Raw genomic sequence first — 23,228 nt, 5'->3', positions numbered from 1 at the left:
AAAAAGTAAATTATTTCTAGAAAGTTACTCGAGATAATGTAACTGGGTGAATGTAACTAGTTACTACCCACCTCTGGTAAAAAAAAAAGAGGATATTTTTAGTTGATAATTTTGTGTTTTTAGACAATATATTATGAATTCCTTAATTGAATTCAGTTTTATTTTAATTTATTTAGGTGGTTCCTAATTTACAACAAAATGCCTCACAAGACAAATGGCCCAATTTATACCAACTTCATAGAATCTAGTTAATTGCCAAAATCAAATCAATTGAATCCATTTCAATAAAATTCAGTCCAAGTTATAATGCAACACAAAAATCAGTTTCCCATTTGATACAACACGCTAATAGATCATTTATCTAAAGACCTAAAAGTCAGTTGCATTGATTTGTTTACTTTTCAGCAACCCATCATTCTGAGCAAGGATGTGGCAACAGTGGAAAGTAATTGTCCCCAGTTAACATAAAGAATCCACTGATAGAAGCAGGTTCTGTCTGAGTGGAAAAGGAAACAAGATTAGTGTATTTTAAATATGTAATCTGGTATAACATCTTACCTTTCTTTTGTTATCTTGTTACACTGACTGCAATGGAAACAAACCTACAAATGTATTTGTATGTATCAGAACTCAGATCTAGTACTTTCTGTAGACTTTGGAGAATATAAATAAGCTCTTGAGTGTTATTTCTTTTGTTTAGTAATAGGTAGTTGGAAACCATTGTCTAAAGTTATTCGATTTTCTTCCTTCTTTTTTCCTTATTAGTATGATATCTTAGCTTGATTATTCATTTCATTCTTGTTTACATTAATTAGAAGTTCCCTTTGATTTTTCATGTGGCAAAAGATTCTTTTTAGCGTTGATCCTGTGACCAATAGGGCCCCACACTTCGTTTTTGATAGAAGGGGGAGCAAACAACTCAAAAACCCAAACAGCAGAACCATCAAATTTAAGAGTATTTTATTACAAAAGGTCACTTTTAGTACTGACACAATAAAACAGTCCTTTTCTTCTTAATAAAATCCGAAGTTCAGTAATTGTCCTTAATAAAGGAAGTCACCAATCCGAGGCCACCAGTTGGGCTCCACTCATCACGCCGCTCCAGGTGACGGCAATCTGCCTATAAGGCGCTCACTTGCCGATCCTCAGCCGACTCTGCGGCGTGCCACGCCCCTTTTCAGACTGACCCAGAGGCGCGGGCAGGTTCCCTTCTGCCCCAATCCTCTGCACTGAGCCGTCGGCCCACCTCTCGGCGCTCCGCGCCTGGCGTGCGGATTCCGTCCGTCTCCTCACTCGGCGGCGCATCCGTCTCTGGCAATCACAGGATCAGTCTTCGCCCTTCTCCTTCCATCCAGGCTCCTTTTATTCAATCAGCCTCTGCTGACGCTTGAGCGCACTGATTACGGGACGCAGTCAGTGCGCTTCGCCTCCTTAAATGGCCGCCCTCAGCCCAGTGCGCTTGGGTTGTTAAAGGGGAAAACAAAAGAAACAAAACAATCCAAATATGCAAACCACAACGAAAAAATTAAAAGAAAACAATCATATTTTCCCCTTTGCAATAATCCTATATAAATATTAACCCTTGAAATTACACAAAATTCTTTTTGCCTCTTGTATTTGTAATGCAGATTTTAAAATAGGTTCCAAACAATTTCTCTTTGAATGATTTTTTAAATATTCTGAAACTGACTGATCCATAAATTTCAATAATGTGTCTTAATTGAACCATGCTACAGGAGATTACTTCAAGAATGAATGTTACTAATTGCTCCACTTCGGAGAGTGCATCATAAAATGCAAACTAATAAAAATTTATTAGAAACTTACCATTTATAAAAAATCTTTAGAATCTGCTACTCATTTACCAGAGTCTATATTTTAATCACTTCTGATCATTATGTATGATCTCATCTTGAATTTCATACACCCAGCTGTCACTGCAAGTTGATCAAAACAGCAGCCTTTAATTTTTGGCATTTTGTTCATAAACAAATCAATACATGTTGCCTCTCCTACGTGACTGACTCTAGTAAGTCTATTATGTTGGCAAGTGCCATTTCAGAAGGTCACTCCTAAATGAAGTGGCATTAGAATCTTGATTTATTTTCTGAGTATAAACAGAATTCACTCTATCTGATCCAGTCAGTGGTGGAGAAAGCACTCAAAAAATTTACTTAAGTAGAAGTACAAATACACAGACAAAAATGTACTCAAGTAAAAGTAAAACTACCACATTAACATTTGTACTTAAGTAAAAGTAAAAAAGTACTGGCTTTTAAAGATACTTAAGTATTAAAAGTAAAAGTACTTGCTGAATGGATTACCTAATCGCTAATATCATTAAGTGTACCGATCGTATTCAATTTTAATACATTAGAAATGTGCCATTTTAATGAACAATACCATTGATAAAGCATGTTTTTATTGTGTTTACTCTGTAACATAGCTTAGACTTAGATATGCGATTCTATGCATCATAATTTCAGGGATGGAAGCATATTGTCTCCTGTCCAAACATAACATGGACTTCACTTTTTTTTGCCACTAATGGCATTTATTTTTAAAGAAATCCAACAGAAAGGGGATGGAAAGAAGGTGGGTGGGGGAGGACATTCAACCAAGGAGCCAGTAGCAGTGTTGTAGTCAAGACCACCAACCCAAGACCAAGTCAAGACACAATTAAACTTTAGAACATCAAAATAAAGTAAATGGCAGATTATTTAAAAGGGGGGAATAAAATATTTTAAGTGGGAAATGTGACACAAAATAAATGTACTTTTACCTATCAAAATTGGTTCTCAAATTGATCTGAAAGATCCACATTCCCATAAAACACCTAGATATCAAATACTTAGAGCTTAAATAAATTTAATCAGTAAAGATCCATCCAGAAGAATCGGATCGTTCCTGAATATCATACCACTGTATTGCACTTTGGTACCAGCGTTGTCCCATACAATATATGAGACGCCTCAGTCAACACCTCCACACAATAATTCAGCGCATGAGTGACAACTCTTTTTTCATCGCAGATGCAACATGTGTCTCTGTACAGCTAGCTTTGCTAGCAACACGTCCACGGAGCTTACCTTTCTTTAAGCTTTCCTTCCAAGTGATGCTAAATGTTGGACGAAGTCCCCACCGTCTGTGAAAGCGAAGCGCTGCTGATTTTACATGTCGCCATATCGATTTATGCAGAGCTATATTACTGACGATTAGACAGACATCTTCTCCCGCTCACCGCGCATGTCTTGGAGCTCCGCGTGCGAGTAAAGGTGGAGGCGATGGGTGACAACAGACACTAAGTCACGTTATTGCTCGGATTTTACGGCGCCACCTTAAGTCCCTGAACTTCACATTTTAACGGAAAAAAAGAGCAACGCGACTTGGATGTAACGAGTAACGCGACACTTTTGTAGAAATGTAGTGAAGTAGAAAGTACAGATACTTACTGTAAAATGTAGTGGAGTAAAAGTAGAAAGTACCCATTATTAAATCTACTTAAGTAAGGTACAGATACACGAAAACTGTACTTAAGTACAGTAACGTTACTTCCCACCACTGGATCCAGTAAGGAGGTCAACTTACAGAAGATGCTATTTCTCCCAACCCGAAACATCTATTGTTGTTTACCAGACTGATACCAAGTAGCAAATCCCCATTTGTGGTTTCTTTCACCGAAGAAAAACAAATTATTATTATAAGGGCATAGATTTACAAAACTAATTTCCTTTTTTTTCCAGGCACATGGGAGAGAATCATCAGATAGTTCTGACTTTAAAGCAGGTGTTCCTCTCATAATTTTGAGATTAAAGTCAGAATTATGATATACAAAAACACTTTATTGATACCAAATATAAATTAAAGGTTATTCAAAGAACTGTAAATACTGATTGTCGATAGGAGGAAGGATCTCCTGTAGCAGTCTGTATTATAGTGGTTCTGAAATAGCCTCTGACTGAAGACACATTGTAAAGCTGTTTCATTAAGAAGATTCTCAGGGTAAACAATAACTATTTTTATTAACCTCAATTGTAATTTTATTGTCATAGTTTAATTGAATTTTTCAGTGGCCCCAATCCTCCTCCATTTTTGGCACTAGTTAGATTTGCACATTCTGATTTCCGATCCATTTCCACCGAGTCTTTTTAATTAGGAGAAACATCAATAGCCTGAGTGAGTGCAGGAAGCCCTTTAAACGTTAAGTATTACAGCTTAGCACATTTTTCCTGTATAACAGTCCGTTTCATAGTTGCAGTAATATAAATTAAGCTGAATTGTCAGGTCCGGACAGGTTCACCTTGAGATACCTCCAGCTACAGCATGCAGCGCTGCAACATCGCCCTCTTTTGCTCCGGACTAAAAATGACATGTCTGCTTTTGTCAGCGACAACCAGACCAGTCAGACAGTCGTTGGTTCGCCTGTAGTATTTGCAAGCAACAACCAACCGCCTGAATGTAGATCCGCATGGGCTGCTACTACTGCTCCATCTCTCTAAAAAAAACCCGGCGGAATCATAAGATACGGATCCCAGGATGGTGTTAGTGCATGTAGGATACCTGGTTCTTCCCGTATTCGGCTCAGTAAGAAACAGAGGTACGGTATTAGTATTCACATCGATCCAAAACATGTGCCCTGTTTATCTTAATATTCACTGCAGCTGTTGGCTAGCCGTCGCGTTAGCTTCTGTTAGCTTCATATTAACGGTCAAGCTTTTCCTGACGACGACCCAAACCGCGCCGGTACTTTTATAATTTGGGTCGTTATAGATTAGTGAGACTTATCGAATGATGTTTATTTGTCTGAGATAACTTCGTGGTAAAAAAAAACTGTTAGAAAGGAAATGCCCTTGCTACAGATAAGCTAACTGTCTTGTTGGCTCCGGCTATTTCCTGGAACGGAAACATTTGCCACAAAGGGTTCCACATGCTTAGATAGTGCGGCTCGAAATGCGATACATTAGTACAACCAGCTGTGTTTTATAACGTATTTATCAATAGTTTTTTTTGTCCTCAGCTTGTTATTTAATTTGCGAGAGCTACTCTGTCGCGTATTTGCAGTGTTAAAATACCGCAAAATAGACGTAGCCCCTTCAGCCAGTCAGCTTATCTGTGCCTGGATGATGTCATTTGAAGATCATCCGCTCCTGCCGGCGCTAACAGATTTCACACCACGATTCGGCTAATTGCTACCAGTGTTAATTGGTCAGCGTACAAATCAATGCGTGGAGAGAGCATAGATATCCGATCAATCAGCCCTGTCCGCCGTTTCTTTTTGATTTGCTAATTGGCAATCCAGCAGCTGCTTGTCTGAAGCTGCAGAGCTGCAAACATAACCCAAATCTGCGCTCACATAGCAGAGATGCATTTATAAAGCTACAGTGTAACATTAATTTTACAACAGTGGCATCAGTGATTTCATTGTGCTTTTATTTCTGTTCTTATTTCCCTGTTTCATAGTATGGAGGCTGGCTCTACATTCTGCATTTATCAGATCTTTGTCGTCCCCCCCATTGTGTAGCTAATGATCATCTGCTGCTGTGTGGTGTGGCGTGGCCTCTGCCTGTTCTCTGCATTTAGCTGTATTGTGAATCCCTTCTTCATTTCCTCTTTCCATCAGAAGACGACATTGGTATTAAAAGCACCCTTTCCCGAGATGTATTCAGCTATAGACTGTTTCATGTTAAGCAAACTAAAACTTAGCTAACACCTAGAACACAGCACCTTGTTTTGTCTTTTTTTCTGTCAAAATTGCTGTAGCACTGAGTAAACATTATAGCTCCTTTCTAGATATCAGTTGAATGTCATTGTGTACCTCCCATCCAGTCTTGTTAGACAACATGCTGTAAATTCCTGTAAAGTGGATACATTTTGCATGATCTCAAAGTACTGCACTTGCATTGTTGAACACCAGAATTTGGCTCATCCTCCTTCTCTTCACACAAGGTGCAATGTACATTATCAAACCGACCTGCGATTGACAAAGCAGATATGCAAATTGGAACCATGTGCATGCAATTTCCTCCTGCCATGTGACTTAAGGTACACTGCACCTGCACACAGCAACCTATCATAACTGTCTCCATTTTTTGTGTAATCTTTTTGTTCCCTTTTGCAAAATTTCAAGCTTTGAATCACACTGAATCGTCAGGGCCCTTTGTGGGCATGTAAAATTTTTCAATATGAAGTTGGAAAACATGCTTACTGGTGGTTCATCACTTTCAAATTTACCCCACTAACATACAACCAAAATGCTATCCATTTCACAGGGATGCCTATTTTTTCCTGCACTGCTAAAGAGATCCTCTTATTATTAATAACGTCTTTATTGTTTGGTTGTGGTCTCTCTTTACCTTTTGTTCTGGTAATAGTACTTTCAGTGCATGGTCACATTTATGATTCATAATTATTTTTGTTTATGTTTTTTCTACATTGACTAGTGAAAATCCAATGTAATCTTTCTGTAGTAAAGATGTACCCTTGCTGTACTGAAATCATGTGCTGTAGCCAACACGTCTGCTCATTGGATGCTGCTTTTGTTCTTTTTTTAACCCTATATGGAGCATGGTGGGCCTTGCCTTCAATCTATGTTGTTTAGTTTTGTTGCATGGTTTTATACTATTATTACAAACAAACAAGGAAAAAAAAAATACACAAATTCCACATATACTAATATTTTTCAATAAAGAATATAGTGTTTATCCTAACCTTCAGTGTGCTTCTTGCTGATTTCCATTTATTACCCCCATCCCCCCTTTTGCCTTGTCCCTACCTGCCCCTCTCCCCTCCACCCCATCCCCTCCACTCCCCCTCAACCACCTCCTCTCCTGCTATGACAAAGATAGACGATTTCCACGCTTTCTCCATCACAGGGCCTGAATGAGTCTATCTGCTGTCATTCATGGTGATCGTTTTCACTGAGCTGCTTGAAAACGCAGTGTGCTGTTTGCAGTCTAGACTCGACCCGAGGCAGCAAGTTCAACCTCTTGTCTGCCTGGCTGTACTGACAAACTACCAAGCTGAAACAAAGATATGCTTTTTTTTTTCTTGTTTTATTTTCGGAGGGACACGTCACTTTTTAAGCCGACTGCCAGCAAATGCAATGCAGATTTTGCCTAGTAATGTTTCCAAAATACCTGTCAAGGAAAAGATTGGTGTGATTTCTATGTGCAAACTTTGATTTTTGTTAAAATCAAGACATGGGTAGTAAGTTAAATCCGCTCCCCAGTGGGTGAACAAGAATAATTTAGCTGAAATGATCCTTATAGCTGCAAATCGTGTGTACTTATGAATCAAAAAGTCTTTACTTTAGGCAGAGAATTAAAACCTTTTTGTGCCTGAGTATCAGCCAGTCTGCAATTTTCCTCCCTTATTTTCCAGACAGCAGTCTGTTCCCTGTATCTGCCAAATAGCTGTGGTGGGAGAGCTGGAAAAAGGCATTCAAACTATTTCCTCTTGACTGCTGAATGGAAAAACAATGTAGTCGTAGTGTAAGTGTAAGACAAAGAAGACGGGGTAGATTGTATTGAAGGACTCTTACACTGTGGGAAATCGGTATTGATCATGACGATGTTTTTAAATATATTTTGATGGTTATTATGAAGTTTACACCAAGTGCAGATTATAACCCAAGTAATCCACATATACAAAAAAACCTGAACAAATTTGTCCACACATCAAATCAAAGAATGGTCCAGGAACACTGGCGGTTCTAGCATAAATGTTACCCTGGGCAAGCCCAATCCTAACTCCCCCTCAACAAATCAAAATGTAGGAAATTTGAAGTATGAGTTGGGATGGCTTTGGAGTCAAAACATAAAATACATCTTATAGTTTCCCTATTTTCAGCAGTAAGCAGTGCACATCCAAAAAATGGAATAGTAATTCAAGGTGCTACTGATGTAAGACCACATGGCAAAAAATAAATAAAAATGAATCCACCATTTTAAAGGAAACAAACACTAAACACACTTACCTAAAGGCTTGGACCATAACACTTTTTTGGTAATGGCAGCTATAAGATGCTTCCTGTGTGTGTGACCTAATCACACTTTATTTAGGAGTGACTTTGACCTTCCACATAAAATTCTTCAAATCATGAATGTCCTTTTGCCTTTTCTGTGCATTAGAGTTGCATGTAAGTTATGCACATTTTCCACTGAATTCAAGTAAAGGCTTGACAATATTAACAAATCTTGCTATGATATTGTAGATCACTTGCGGTAAACCCTAATTTTCTTCCCTCCATTTTTCATCTGCTGTGCTGCTTTCAACACTGACTGCTGTCATCTACTATCATGTCATCATCCAACATCCTGAATATAACTGCATAAAAATACAAAACCGTGATCTTTTGAGAATAATGATGAACAAATTGCTAATCTATTGTGCAGCTCTAATACCAGCTAGGTAATAGAAGACTATCCTGGCAGCTTTCTTTGTTGTCAGAAACTAGTTGAATATTTTCTTGTTGAAAAATCCACTCACATTTTATTTTCAGATTCATATCAAGTAAGTTTATTTATCTGTTCCTCCATCCATTCCTTCATTAATATAAAACCCACCAGAGCCACATCCTGAAAAACAAACCAGACTTTTCTTCATCAGTGGAGTCTTGCGCAGTGAGTGTATGGAGATGCTATTTTTGTTGAGCTCATTGCTTATTGTTTTCTTGTTGATTCCAGGCCTTTCAAAAACTTTGCGTGGCCCTTGCCTTTTGTATTCAACCCTATTTGATTATTCTTTCCACTTTGTAGGAGAACTTGTGAGGACCCTATGATCATAAATTAGGTCCCTTCCACTGCCAGTTTGTAACTCCCAACAGAACTCACTGGAGTTTAGAAATACCTCTGTAACCAAAGCCTTCAGTATAATTTGCGACAAGATTTCAAACATTCTTAGTATGCTTCTTTTTTAACAATTATTTTCATGATCTTCATCTTCTTTTGGTCAAAACTGACAGATAAGATACATTTTTATGGATTATAAATTGGAAATAAATCAGGGATATTAATATATTAACTCACAGAAAAAGGATTGATGCCAGATTTCAGTTGCTAAATATGTTTTGCCTTTTTTGCACCTTGGTTTACTACTTCCATGTGTCATCCCACTACATTATGCACAATTTATGGACTATTTTGTTTTAGCTTCCTTCTATGTGTGAATTACTTGGGTTATTGCCAACATCTGGTGTGAATTTAATGTCAATAGGCCAATTAGAAATGGATTTTCTGTGGAAAAACTTAATCTCAACAGCTATTTTCTCTGCTGTGCAACAACAAAGGATATTGCCTGGTTAATTTGATAAAAAATACTGTAAAAAAAGAAAACAGTGAGATGCGCACAGAAATACTTGACCGTATTTCTTAGAGACAGAGAGGTAATAATGTTTTATTGGATTCGCTAACCTACTGTCAGGTGCAGAATTTATGCAAGGTGAACCGCATTGAAGACGTCACCTGTACACCGTCTCTTTCCTCTTCTGAATCAGAAGACCGGAGTTGATAACATGACTCGGTAGAAAGAAAGAAAAGCTCACGTTTTCTGTGCAAGACCAAAAATGGGTTGTCATTTTCATGGTGCTTGTGGTAACCATCATTTTTCTTCCCAACCAGAAGTAATTTTCACCCTAGGTAAGACGTAGGGCTTCATGAACATGCTGCATCACACACAAAGCGACACCACATTTCACTCACAATTAATTCCAACTTGTTTCTTCCTTTAGACTCCTGACAAGTTCTTCGTATCCTCCACAGGATCCCATTTTAACCGGCAGCAGCAGCAACAGCAGCAGCACAGCCATGCTACCTCTTGCCGGCACTTCCAGTTAGGTCCTCAGGCTCCGCTGCCCATGGACTTCCCAATGCCCCATCCAGGGCAGCCGCAGTCAGGCATGAACCCCCACCTGGCCCCTCCTGGCCACCAGCACGGTCCTCCGCTCCACCCACCTCTCAACCCGCTGCCCGCTCCGCAATTCCAGGACATCCCCGGCCCACCCTTCCTACCTCAGGCATTACACCAGCAATACCTCCTCCAGCAGCAGATCCTCGAGGCTCAGCACCGACACATTCTGCCGCCATCCAGGTATCTACAGAAAGGTTTGGTGCTTAATAAAAAAAAACAAAACGATGGGGACCTACTAAGCAAAATTCACATTTTGCACGTTTTTATTCTTCGAGAACAGTATGTTTCCTCGAGAACAACAAAAGTGCTTAAGAAAACCACGCAGCTGTTTTTTTTGGGAAGAAGTTAATGTTTTTAGGTGTGTGGAAAATGAGCCATTTGAAAAACCTCCTGATTGTCGAGGCACCATGCCCTTACCTAACAATCCAAGCTGAGCTCCAGCACTTTTACTTACACTGTATGCACTGTACAATGGCTGCTGAACAAGACAAGTGTTTTGCTGTTGACTTACTATACAGAAACTACTTGCTGCATTCTTGTTGGTTGAACAGGAGGCTCCACTTCTGCTTTTCAAAGATATGCTGCTGTGTAGCTGCACATCTGTTTGCAGTTATTTTCAGGAGTGAATGTAAAAGTTGAGATGGAGCGGCGTGGCCAGCAGCATTGACAAGAAACAAACCCAAAACATCTCATTCTGAAAGGAGATCAAAATAGACTAAATTGACCAGACATCTCATTTTATAAGAATTATTTTGTGCAGACTAAAAAATAAAAAAAAATGAAATGGACATGTTTTGTATAGTCCATAGACATCAAGGAAGCAAAATATGTAACATTTTATGGAGAATATGATTCAAATGCTTGGCTTCTTTCCTTTAGTAGACGCACCCCAGAGAGAGTCCCTCACCAGCCACACAGACTGCGACCAGGCTATGAGTTTGGTCCTCCTCTTCATGTCCCTACTCAGCCGGTGGTGCAGCAGCCTCGCTACCTGGCTGAGGGGACCGACTGGTGAGCAGCGCATTTTATTATTTGGCTTAAAGTTGTGGCCTTATACTGCTTTACTGGAGGGCCAGAGTCCTGCAATGTTTAGATGTCTGCCTGGATAAAAATGTGCAAAAATCCTGAAACATAAATGGTTGCTATGGAGAAGTCCACAGATTGTTCAAAACTATAAATATTTAGGTGAGGAGCTATTGACTTTTTTAAGGATATTCCTTATGAAGCTCGATAGACATCTGCCCTACTTGAAGTATATGTTCTCTTTTCTATTTTCAAGAGTACATAATAGATTTTCATATGTAATATTTGTACCCCTCTCATTCAGGAAGCCATACTTATTTAAACTAATTTAATTACTAATTAAACATTCCTAGAAATTCTTTCCAACTAAAAACAGCATAAATGTAAAAAAACAAGTATTTGTTTTATAAGAATTTTAAGGAATGTCAGTAATTTAGTTTCTCCCACATTGACAAACATATTCAAATTAAAGGTTGGATTTTTCTAACTTTTATAATTTCAGATTAAACTACTACAAAAAAGCTTTGAATGTTTATTAATAGTTTATTTCCTTATTATATTTCTGCCATCCCTATGTTAGGTTTTGCTTCTTTCAGCCATTTTGTCTTTTTCTTCTGACTGGAGCTGCACAGTCCTGTCAAACGCAACTGTTTTAATTTCTTATACCTTTTATTATAATTGGGATGTAGTTTTACTTTTTTTTTTTACATTTTCTATTTGTGTTGAATGCAGTTATTGACAGAATTTGTGTAGTTAAGTCATTTCAACCTTTGTCTGTTTTTATCAGGACAAATTTTGTCCAGATGAAAAATAGCCTTTTAGCTAATTCTGGTGCGTTTACCGAAATGTTAATTTCCATAAATTAACATATACTGATCTATTTAATTTATCCCTACCAAATAAATTAAATTTCAATTTTCATTGCATTAGCAAGTGTAATATTAGGATTACCTGGATGCAATATTTGGTTGGCTACAACATTTTAGGTGAGATGTATTCAATCTCTACCAGCAGCCAGCCATACATTTAGCGAATAAATGGACTTTTATGGCCCTAATGATGTAGATCTTAGTGACTAATATGCTACCCTCATACTGCTCTCTACACTTGTAAAAGAGGTAATTAATTTTTTTATGGCTTAGTAATAAAAGACAAACCACACTGAAAGAGGAGCAAACATCTTGATGACAGAGCAAAAAGAACAAAATGTAACCTAATTGTGCTCGCTCTAATGAAAAGGCTTTCCATTTTGAGTTTTTTTAAAATTGTCTACTATTTCAATCAAAATCTTTTTAAATAAATTTTAATTTAACATATTCTAATTACTAACTATATCACAGTCTTTAATCACAAGCTATTGAAACCTATAAAACGCAGAGTGAGCTGCTGGTAAATGACTTTGCCTTTTCTTCAGGGATCTCAGTGTGGACGCCGGGCTGCCCCCTCACCAGTACCACATCCACCCGCTGCCGCAGCACTATCAGCACTACTTGACCTCCCCCAGGATGCACCACTTCCCCAGAAACAATGCCTCAACACAAGTGGTGAGAACCGCCCCCCCCCCATCCCGGTCTCTCTGCAATAAATCACCTCCGTCTCTCTGAACTTTCACTGATTCTCATTTTGCTTTCTGAGCTGAAGCTCAGCAGCCGGGGAGGACCAGCGTCAGATTTCTGGTGTGGAGCTGATCCAGCTTCTTTCATCTGTCACTTTTTAGGTCGTCCATGAGATCAGAAACTACCCGTATCCCCAGTTGCACTTGCTGGCTCTGCAGAGTCTCAACCCTTCCCGGCATGCCTCTGCCGTCAGAGAGAGCTATGAGGTCTGTGCAGCTTCTCTCTCTCTGTCTCTCTCTCTCTCTCTCTCTCTCTCTTTCTCTCTCTCTCTGTCTCTCTCTCTCTCTCTCTCTCTCTCTCTCTCTCTCTCTCTCTCTCTCTCTCTCTCTCTCTCTGTCTCTCTCTTTCTCTCTCTCTCTTTTTCTCTCTCTCTCTTTCTCTTTCTCTCTCTCTGTCTCTGCCTCAGACACACAGGGCTCCCGTAATTAATCACTGTTTTCTCTGTAACCAATGATCTGAGAAGGCTTCAGTTTGTAATAGATTTTTTAAAATTATTATTTTCTATCAGTCTGTTTGTTTTTTAGACCAGGGATACAAAACTCATTTTAATTTTGGGCAATATCACGATCACGAATGTTGTCAAAGGGCCAGTTGTGCCAGAATGTATTGATAGCAAACTGATAAAATATTAATAAAAAGCTGTCTCTGCAAGTAACTTTCACATTCAGTAACTTCTTAGAATTAAATAATGATAATCTTTTCAGACTGTGAGTGTTTTTGTGATATTTTTTTGCAATCAAAATCACTGATTTTGTGGAGCTAATTTAGAAATATTTGCAAGAAATTTTGCGATATTTGCGCTTATGTATGACAGTAAATGTGAATTTTTGTTACTTGCTATATTGATCATGGACTTTACATAAATTCAGCAGTGTAGCAGAAGAAAAAAAAATACTGCCACCTGCAGGTTGGAGTTAGCATCACTTAAAGCAAATGTTTTTGACCATTTTTTGGGGAAAATTTGCAATAAACTCATAACCACGCATTAGTACGAAAACCCGTGGGGATCAGTTGATTTTACGTGAATTCCTGTTTTTGAGGAATTGCAAAAAACTAGACGGGCAGATTGATGTAATTTGGTAGTAAACAGATATAAATTTATTTGATTTGATTGGTAAAATCAAATCAAGTCTTATCGTGAAGGTTCTATTTATGTGTCCCTCTGGAGTCAAGAGGGCCACATAAACTGTTATGATGGGCCAGATTTGGCCCCTGGGCCTTGAGTTTGGCACACATGCTTTAAATGGTACAGACTACTTTAATCTCATAGCATTCATATTCACTTGACAACAGTTTTCTTGTGGCCTCCTTTGCATTCAAAATATTTTGCTATTGTCTTCCTCGTTTTGTTAGATAATAATTTGCTTTTTGAATGTTTCTTCAAAGGAGCTTCTGCAGCTGGAGGACAGACTGGGCAGCGTGAATCGCGGAGCCGTCCAAACCACCATCGAGAGATTCACTTTCCCCCACAAGTACAAAAAGGTACGACTGGAGGCCCTTTGCAACCTTTTTGATGGTTACCGACAAAGAACTGGGCCAGAAACAAGCCGAGCGAGACGTGAAAGAAGGGAACAACAGAGAAAGGCAGCGCTGCCAGTGGGCAGGATCAGAGAGCAAAGAAGAGGGTAGCGAGAAAAGGTCACGACTCTTACCGTAGTTCAAAGGTCAACCCAATTTCTGTTTGAGATTTAATGAGCCGGAGCTGCAGCGTTCATAATTTAAGGCGAGGGGGGATGAGTCATCCGGCTGTCTGCAGATATGAGCATGGAGTGAATTTAAAGAAACGTCTGCACTCAGTCTGACCCAGTTGCTGTGGGAAAAGTGTCAGAATATTAGCTTTTTTTTTCTTCTTCTCAGGGAGCTGTGATGAGGTGACTCTTTTTAGAAAACATATCCAACCCTAGCTGACTCAGACACCCCTGTGGCATCAACACTGCGTCCGTTTAAAAATTAAAGTGTGTTTGCGTGCGCTCCGCTCTCCTCTGCAGAGAATACCGCAGGACCTGAAGATGTGTCTGGATGATGAGGAGCTGGACACAGATGAGAAGTGCACCATTTGTCTGTCGATGCTGGAAGACGGAGAGGATGTAAGGTACAGAAAAACGCTGTTTTTTTTTTTAAGCAGGGATGCTTGGTTTCTACTAGTGTGGAATCATCCATCAGTCTGTCCATCAACTCTGCTTTTTTGCAGCTTTCGTTTTAAAAACTGGACTGCTGTTTTGATTGTGTGTTTATAATTTAGAAATGGACAAACACAACAGATAACCCTGTAAATTAGTGCCAGGAGAAATGTGGAATTATGATATAAAACATCTTTAGAAACCCTTTAAAAACCTCATTATGCTCTTATTATGTGCTAGTTTAGTGCAGACTGACGTAAGTCTGTCACAATGAGAAATTAATCGAATGAAAAATTAAAGTAAAGTTGATCATTTCCTTTTTGATGATCTGTATTTTTTGATGGGCAATTTTGTTTTCAGAGACTTCATAATCACTTTTATTCATTCACTTGAGCGTGATTTTATTTTATGTCTGTTTTATTATTTTGCTGTTTTATTTTGGATAATTAAAATAGCTTCCAGCTGCACTGTTGTGTGCCATTATCAATTTATTACTTCAAAATGGTCTCAAAACAACAATACTGTTGTTCATCCCAAGTACAGCAAGTAATTTTTCAAAGGGACAAGGCTTCACTTCTGTGATAAATGTTTGCCAAGCTCGATGTTTGTTTATTAGTATTAAAATCTCTTTGTTTGTCACCAGCTGAAAGTTTTTTTTGGGACATTTCCCACTTTAATATTTTCATTTCGGGTCTAACATCATGCCGTTTACAGAGAGGTGGAGAAAGACTGTAGTTTACAGACCTTATTTATATTCACACTGGATACAGCTGTCACATGGTCTAGGCAGTTTTTAAGCCTAAATTGGTTCTGCCATCCAACTTCAAAGCATCAGGTATTAAAATCCCATCACAGGATTTTTTCCCCCTTTTTTACAGCTTCATGTCTTGAAAACGCTGCCCGCAGGAAACATACTGTAAGCATTTCACAAATCACATAATGTGTGTCCAGAGGGAAAGTGACACTGCAGCTTTTTTTTTTTTTTTTTGCTTTTTGAAGACAAAAAAAATCGAGACTTAGCAGCAGATAACACGACAAATGTTCCTGAATAAAACCGTATTTGGTTGTATTTCAAAGAAGATGGGTTTGTTTTTGACCTGACTCCATACATGGCGTCTCAAACCTTCTAGACATTGAACTTTATTGCTCATATTTCAGTGGCTATTATAGGTTTGTCAGTGTTTCTCTTTATTTACAACCAAAACTGCCCTGAATCTTGGACCTTTTTATCCTAAATAACTTGTTCAACTTTAGCTGTTGAAAGTCAGAAAAGGTTTGAATTCATCCTCAGTTTCTTTGCTGCTTGTCTTTCCCGTCTTCCTGTCAGATTACTGTCAAATAAAGGCCATTAGTGCCAAAAAAGATGTAAAACAAACAAAAAAAGAAGTGTAACCTACTTATTCCAATGGTGAATTATGCTTTCACCAAAGTACAACCAGTTTATCATCAACATTTTCTAAATTAAGTTTAAAACAAGATGATTTCTTTTAAACCTTTCTTATGAAAACCTGAAAAAAAAGATGTTCCAGACTATAAAATATTTCCTTAAAAGCATTTTTAAAATTTGCACAAAGTTAAGCATCATGACTAATCAGATTAAAACAGTTTTTTTAATCAACTGACACAGAGCCAGTTCTGACCCCGTGTTTTTGCTTTCTTTAGGAGATTACCCTGCATGCACCTTTTCCACCAGGCCTGTGTGGACCAGTGGCTGGCCACCAGCAGGAAATGCCCCATCTGCAGAGTGGACATCGAGACCCAGCTGACTCCCGACAGTTGATGGCTCCTCTTGACTCCTGCAGCTTTAGATGTGGTCTTGTTATTTCTCCATCGTCTCCCCCGGTCGGTCCTTGGGGAAGTCCTGCCAAACACCCCTCTTTCCCTCTGCATCACTCAAAGAGCCTGCCTTCTGAGACAGCCGTGACAGAGGGATCAACAAAGCACACTCAACGTACAACACAACGAGAGACGGGGCGGTTGATGCACAGACAGGTGGCTGGACTGAATCAAAGGTCAGTTCAAAAAGGACTTTGCTGGATGTAAAGGTTAGGAGCAGAGACACGTATGGACAGATGTGCTGAGGCTTCACACAACTCTGTCAGATCGTGTACTCCCACTTACATTTCTCCATGCAGCTGCCAAGAGAGAGGACGCTCTTGACTGCCAGCCTCCCGAGCTCGGTGTAGTGTTTTAGAGCCGTTTCTCTGCCAGTATATCCAAGCCCTCTCTGCCCTCTCCCTCCTAGGCCTGTGAAAAATCCTTTAAGCCGTACTCTGCCCAAGCCCTCACTCAGCACATCTGTACAGAACATTGTCAAATGATTAGCATGAGGTTGTTAGGTGTGAACTCTTGTAGCTGAACGCTTGTGGTGTAATGGAGTATAGTACTGAATAAGTATTTACAGAGTAACAGTGTTGTGTAGCAAGCAAAAAGCCTTTTGGAGAAACATGTCTGTTAAAAAAAAAAAAGAAATCCCACAGAGAGGATGAATACGGCTCTATTGAGTATTCAGCAAAGAGAGAAAGAGCTAATTAAAAGAAAAACAAACAAAAAAGGCCAAAAATCCCTCTTTCTTGTCTAACATGGTTTTGGATTTACAGTTAGTAGACGCCATCAGAGTTGATGCTGAACCCGCTAACTGCAGGCATGGCTTTCAGTGATGTGCGTAGTGTCGTAGCGGGGCCTCTGCAACCTAGAGCGGAGGCCTCGGATGTGCATGCTGTATGGCAGGCTTGGGCTGTGTCGTTAATATTGTGGAGCAAGTAGAAACAGGAACTGTGTCTGTGCATGTGAACCGTATATTATGATCATTCATAGAGGAGGACAAGAATGCACCCAGTAGCCCCTCACCCATCCCTCACCCTGCTGCTCACCCCGAGTAGACCACGCTTTGCCTTTAGACGCCGATCTCACACCAGTGTGGCATTTCTCTCCTAATCACCATGTTTAGGATTCAAAGATCTGCGGGTGGATCTGGGTCTAATGGCAATTCCCTCCATAGCCTCCCTCGTGACAAGGCATGGGCCGGTATGAGATTCTCCCGGTTTGATAAAAGCAAGGAAAAAGGCCACGGTTTCTGGGTTTAAAAAAAAAAAAAAAAAGAAGAAAAAAAAGTAGCTCCAACATAATCTGTTTTTATTTCATGAGCATAAATGCAATTACTATTTCCACTGCTGCTAAGATATAATCTCATACCCCTATAGTATTATTGTAATAACTATTAATATTGTTTATGAAATGTAGCTATTGCGATGCACATATGTAGACACAGACAGTAGGCACACACTCGTGTGTGAACGTTTACCGTCTTTAAAATCAGTGTCAGCTATTTGCACTAATTTCTAATCAGTATCAGTTGTACATAAGTTATGAGTATGATTTGAATCCTGAAACAGTCAAAAATGTTCAGATGAAATTTAAAGTTGCCCATTAAAAAAGATAAGTGATGGCATAACTAAACAATACAGGTGTAATGATACAATCAGCGACATTTGGTTCACCAGAATGAGAGAAATTTTACCAATATTTTCTGTTTTCACTGGTCATAAAGTGTTTAAAATAATTCAAAACCAGTGTAATTTATTACATTCCATTTGACTAGTCCATATATTGCAATATCTGGCAGCGATAGGAAGCCGTAAGCAGATGCATTGTTAGCAGCTAACGGTTAGCCAGTCGCTAGTGGTATTACTTACTGCTTGTATCTCACGTCAGTTTCTTTTTTTGTTGTTAGTTTTACCAAGTATCCAAAATACAGATTAAATCAGTGAATCATAAGATGAGATGAGAATATTTGTTTGAAAACTAAGTAAACAATCCCAAATCACAAACTTTGGTTTAGGGAATGTGAATTCATTGACTCGTCCATTTATTTAGATTTTAATGCTGGTTCTGGTGTGGAAAAATGCATGTAAATACATATATATAAAATGTATGTGTATATACACACACATACATATATATATTTAAATTAAAATAGGTCAATTAACCCTTTTAAAGCACATTGGCGCTAAAGTGCGTCGAGAAATACTAAGTTACTGAACTCCAATAAAAACTAATCTTTGATGCTCGCAAATCCCAGGAAACAGTAGAATGACTTGGCATGCTACATTTGCATTTGGAAATATTTCTTCACTTCTTCCATGGTAGGATCAATAAATATGTGTGTTTGCTCAGTGAGACTGAACCATTTTCTAGAACAATTGCACTAATTAATGTAAAAGGTGTAGCACAGCTACTTATCTATTGAGAAATAGTTGTTTACGAGGAAATAAAATTTTTTTTTACAGTTTCATTATTGTTGCAATGAATATAACAAAATACAGTTTTAAGGCCATACTTCCTATTCCTATTGACACAGTTGGTTTGATTGATTTTTCCAACAGACATGCTAATTCTTCCGTAGAGTTTCACCACTCAGGGTATTTTGTGGCAGGTTTAGCTTTGACCTGGTAAAATGGATTTAATTTCTATTTGAAAAAGATGAAATAAAAAGGAACAAAAAAGCTGCTTAAAATATTTTTACCACCTGTGAGCAATTCTACATGATCAGTGTTAGGATTAGTGGTGATGTCACACAGTGTGACAGAAAACACGATTTTGCTCATAATTTAAAACAAAAATGAAATGATTGCATTATTAAATCTGAATTATTACATTTTAAGATGGTTCTAGTAATATTAGCGATTAGCATGTTTAGTGTGGTTTACTGTACTAAAAACCACAGTATGTGTGTGTATTCCTTACAATATGGATCCTTAATTTGACCTTTGACTTTTCCAGAATATCCAGCAACTTTCCAATACTCTGTTTACCCTTCTTGTGATCTGCTTAAAGTCTTGCTCTCTCTCGCTCTCTCACAGCCTGAATGAACCACAGGCAAGCCTCAAAATGTCAGAGAAAATATAGTATCTATACAATCTGATTGCATAGATACTGTAGTACAAGACAATCGCTTTTTTTAATCACTGCTTCCTTGACATCATTTTACTGAAGACCACCTCTCTGATTATTGAAAGGAGATAACTTTCTGACTTAGAAGTTACACCAAATAAGGTTGTTTTGTCACGTCTGGGGTTTTCACCAATTGGCAAAATTAAGATTTGTAAGTTTTTAGCTAAAAATAGTGAAATTATGATCAACAGCTGATCTCTTGATGCATCTCTACACTTGTTTGCTGCTCCGTTCATAGATAAGCACTACTTTTCTTAACACTAGGAAACGTTTCAGAGAATTACTACCCTATGCTCAAACATCACCATCACCGGCATTCTCAGTGAAATGGGTTCAATCCTCAGGTATGGTGTGATGGAAAATTTTAGTGGCATTTTCAAAAACCGTGCTGTACCGCAAAAAACCAGAAACCGTCCCATGCCTGCTCATGTCTTGACGGCACTCACACGAGGCTGATGATGCAGTGCCTGAGTCTCGCCATTTGAGTGACATTTCTATTTCTTATTACCAGAACCTTATTGCCTATCAGACAAGCACATGTGATTACTATATAGAAGTTAATCGCCTCTGTTGTGTATCACCTCCTTGCATTTCAATCGTAGTTGCTCTGGCTGTTTGAAAACTTATAAAGACAAGACTGTGTGGTGGTGTTACAGGGAATATCCGAACTAGTCTGCCTGTGAAATGTGCTAGAATGTGTACGATTGTCCCCCACCCACTCTCCCTCATGGTGCTTGTGTATGGTATTGCTAGAACTGTGATATGTTCAGTGATAGAAGCTGTTTCTCTGTATCATGCATGAACCATGTTGGCATACTTCACTTGAAGGAGGGTGAAAGGGAGAAAAAAGCCATCCATTTGAAAAATACCAAACAACTGTTCTTAGCATTAATTTTATTTCAATTGTCTTTTTCTTCCGTTTCTTTTTTTCTTTTTGTTTAATTGTATGTTTTATTTGTTTTTTTCTTTGCTCACCTGCCAATCGGGACATGGTACTAATACGCCAAAACCTTGTCCATTTTAACCATCGTGAAAAAGAAGCTGCAATGCTGCAAAAAAACATATTTATTGTCGTTCTAATGTAGCTTGTGTTTTGTAAATGCACTATAATATGGCGTTGCCTGATATTTTGGTTTGGTGGTGTGGGTACTTCTCGTCCGAGGTTTTGTGTTTTCTTTCAGTTCCAAGTATTTTCATGCTTCCTTGTGTACTATTGGAAGGTAACTTGACTGTTTGTGTTGCATTTTTATTTTATTTTATTTACATATGTAACCTCCATCCAAAAAAAAAAAAAAAAATATGAAATTACAAATACATGAAAATGGAGGTTTTGCTAGTCCACATAGAATGCTGTGATTAAAGATGCCTTAAGTATTTAACAATCATTATTTATTACTAACTGTAGCTAGCTAGCTATTGTGGTGGAATATTTAATGTCTCTGTCTCATAACTTTGCAATTTAATCAATATATTTATTTAAAATAACACAAAATATATAAAAAAAATACCTCATTATGCATTGGTTGGTGGGGATGCTTGTGCATGCCGTCTGTGTTTTGTTTTTCAAAGGAGGAAAATTAGAAAAGGTGACTGAGGGACTAACCAGCATGGTGCTGTTGATCTAGATTACATTCCATTTATGTCATTTATTGATTTAATCGCTGAATGTTTAAACTTTCTATTTATTTTAATATCACTCCTGCTTCCATCTACCACAGGTGTCAGGGTGCAACCCTGTTTGTCTTATAGCTTGCTTTTGTTTTGCTCATAATAATCCGTGATATTTTACTAGATCCTTTAATGATCATATCCCTCATATCAACATGTCGCTTTAGTAATCATGATTTAGAAACCACATCAGTTGAATTATCTGTTGCTACATACTGCTAGGAGTTGCTTCGTGTGGGATTTATGGGACTTCTCTGACATGCTACCTTGAGCCATTGATCTTTTGAGCAAACTTCTGGTGTTACTGTGGTTTTACAATATAGATGTTTCACACCTTGGTATGATAAGCTAACTGCGTTTTTCGGTGTGCATTTCTTATTAATACTCTACTAATCCTGCAAATTATTCTAACATGTATTGGATTGGAATGAAGCTGACTGGTCTTACTATAATTTCATTTCGTGCTCTCACTGGCCTTACCCTGTGCCCTCCACCGCGTACCCCGGTAACTCCAGGCTGAACTGGACAGTAGCCATAGTATTAACTCAAGCTGATGAACCGGAATGAACAGTAGAACTCAAAGCACAAGCTTTTTAATGCATGTCCTTCTCAGGTTTTCCTATGTGTATGTGGGAGTAGCTCTGTAGACGTGTTTAATATGATGCTGTACCTTCTTGAATATTTCAGATGTTTCTTTGCTGCTGAGAAAAATGTTGATTTTTAACCTGCCAGTGAAAAAGGGAAGTGGCCATCTTTGTACAACACACTGCTGTTTTGCTGTAACCGCGCAATGTTTTATGATCTTGAGTATTTTATAGAAATGTAGAAGTATGTATCAATAATACGAAAGCAATAGCTAAATCTTAATGAAGAATAACATGATCAGTGAATATTGTGGAAAATCTTTAGATTCACTCTGGGTGGATTTTGTACTGTATTTATTACTAATGATGATGCAAAAAGTTGCATAGCTTAACCCAAACTGTTCTGTCTCTTTTTTATTTATTGTCTTGTATATGATCTTTTTGTATGTGTTTTTCAAATAAACTGCCTAAAATGCTGACAACTAATCAAACATATGGTGTTTATTACTTATTTATTTTTTGGCTGTTCAGCTATTAACATTTTTAAAAAGAAATTCCAGATAAGCCCAAAATTAGAAGTAATGTTTTAAATTTACCAACATGTTTCTTCTAACTCTATGAGATTTAAGTCGGGCCTATAATCTGATTGTGTCAATTTTTGACACAGTTTTTTTGTCAATTGTAAATTAAATCTTAATAAAAAACAAACAAAAAACATTTTTATTATTGTTAAAGTTGCAGGGTTTCCCCCAAAGAGCCTGCTAAGCCTGGTGCTCGGGGTGCTAAGGCAGTCATTCACCCAGCTACCCGCCGTGTTTTTGAGGTAAAACATGTTTACAATTCACAGGAAATTTGAAAATATCACTTGATAGTTATGCATTATTGGAAGACTGCAAGATTAATACTGAAACACCAACTGTAAACTCTTTAAAAAAGGCAATCATTTAAAAAACAAAAACAAAAATAAATTAACAATGCTAAGCCTGGTGGGGGCACGCACAAGTAAGTCCTGGTGGCCCGCCAGGCTTATAATGCATGGAGGGAAACCCTGAGTTGAAATAGTTTTGCTAACTATTAGGTGACTCAATTATTTTATTAGGGATTCCCCAAAAGTAAAGTGCACATATATAATGACATAATATTTCCCTAATTTGTCGCTGGATTTTAAGATTTTGAGTTTCTAAGGAAGGTCCATTGGGAACGTTGTAAACTTTATCCTGAGTCTGTGAATCGTAGATTTGACTAAGTTTAGGATGAGTTTAAAGAGCTTAAAACGCAGAACGGGCCCCTACAGAACAAGTTAAAATCAGAAACCTGACACTTCACTTTTGATTATATTTACAAAAAACAACTATTAT

At 38.2% G+C, this 23,228-nt stretch overlaps 1 protein-coding gene across 1 annotated transcript; it reads left to right on the top strand.

The window, feature by feature from the left end:
- The first annotated feature begins 4,287 nt into the window (after window positions 1–4,287).
- ark2cb (arkadia (RNF111) C-terminal like ring finger ubiquitin ligase 2Cb) lies at window positions 4,288–22,361 on the top strand. The gene is made up of 8 exons (XM_008418290.3): window positions 4,288–4,597; window positions 9,759–10,086; window positions 10,786–10,917; window positions 12,344–12,473; window positions 12,647–12,751; window positions 13,932–14,027; window positions 14,534–14,637; window positions 16,328–22,361. The coding sequence occupies exons 1-8, from the start codon at window positions 4,537–4,539 to the stop codon at window positions 16,443–16,445; spliced, it is 1,074 nt and encodes a 357-aa protein (XP_008416512.2). The 5' UTR covers window positions 4,288–4,536; the 3' UTR covers window positions 16,446–22,361.
- The last annotated feature ends 867 nt before the right edge of the window (window positions 22,362–23,228 follow it).

Source organism: Poecilia reticulata, chromosome 9 (assembly GCF_904066995.2).
Source record: "Poecilia reticulata chromosome 9, P_reticulata-male-v2, whole genome shotgun sequence".
NCBI lineage: Eukaryota > Metazoa > Chordata > Actinopteri > Cyprinodontiformes > Poeciliidae > Poecilia > Poecilia reticulata.
This window is presented reverse-complemented; position numbering and strand designations above follow the sequence as displayed.

Coding starts and splice junctions, on each gene's coding strand:
- ark2cb (XM_008418290.3), top strand. CDS start 4,537: ATGGTGTTAGTGCATGTAGGATACCTGGTTCTTCCCGTATTCGGCTCA. Junction 4,598..9,758: donor CGGCTCAGTAAGAAACAGAG/GTACGGTATTAG, acceptor TATCCTCCACAG/GATCCCATTTTAACCGGCAG. Junction 14,028..14,533: donor TCCCCCACAAGTACAAAAAG/GTACGACTGGAG, acceptor TCTCCTCTGCAG/AGAATACCGCAGGACCTGAA.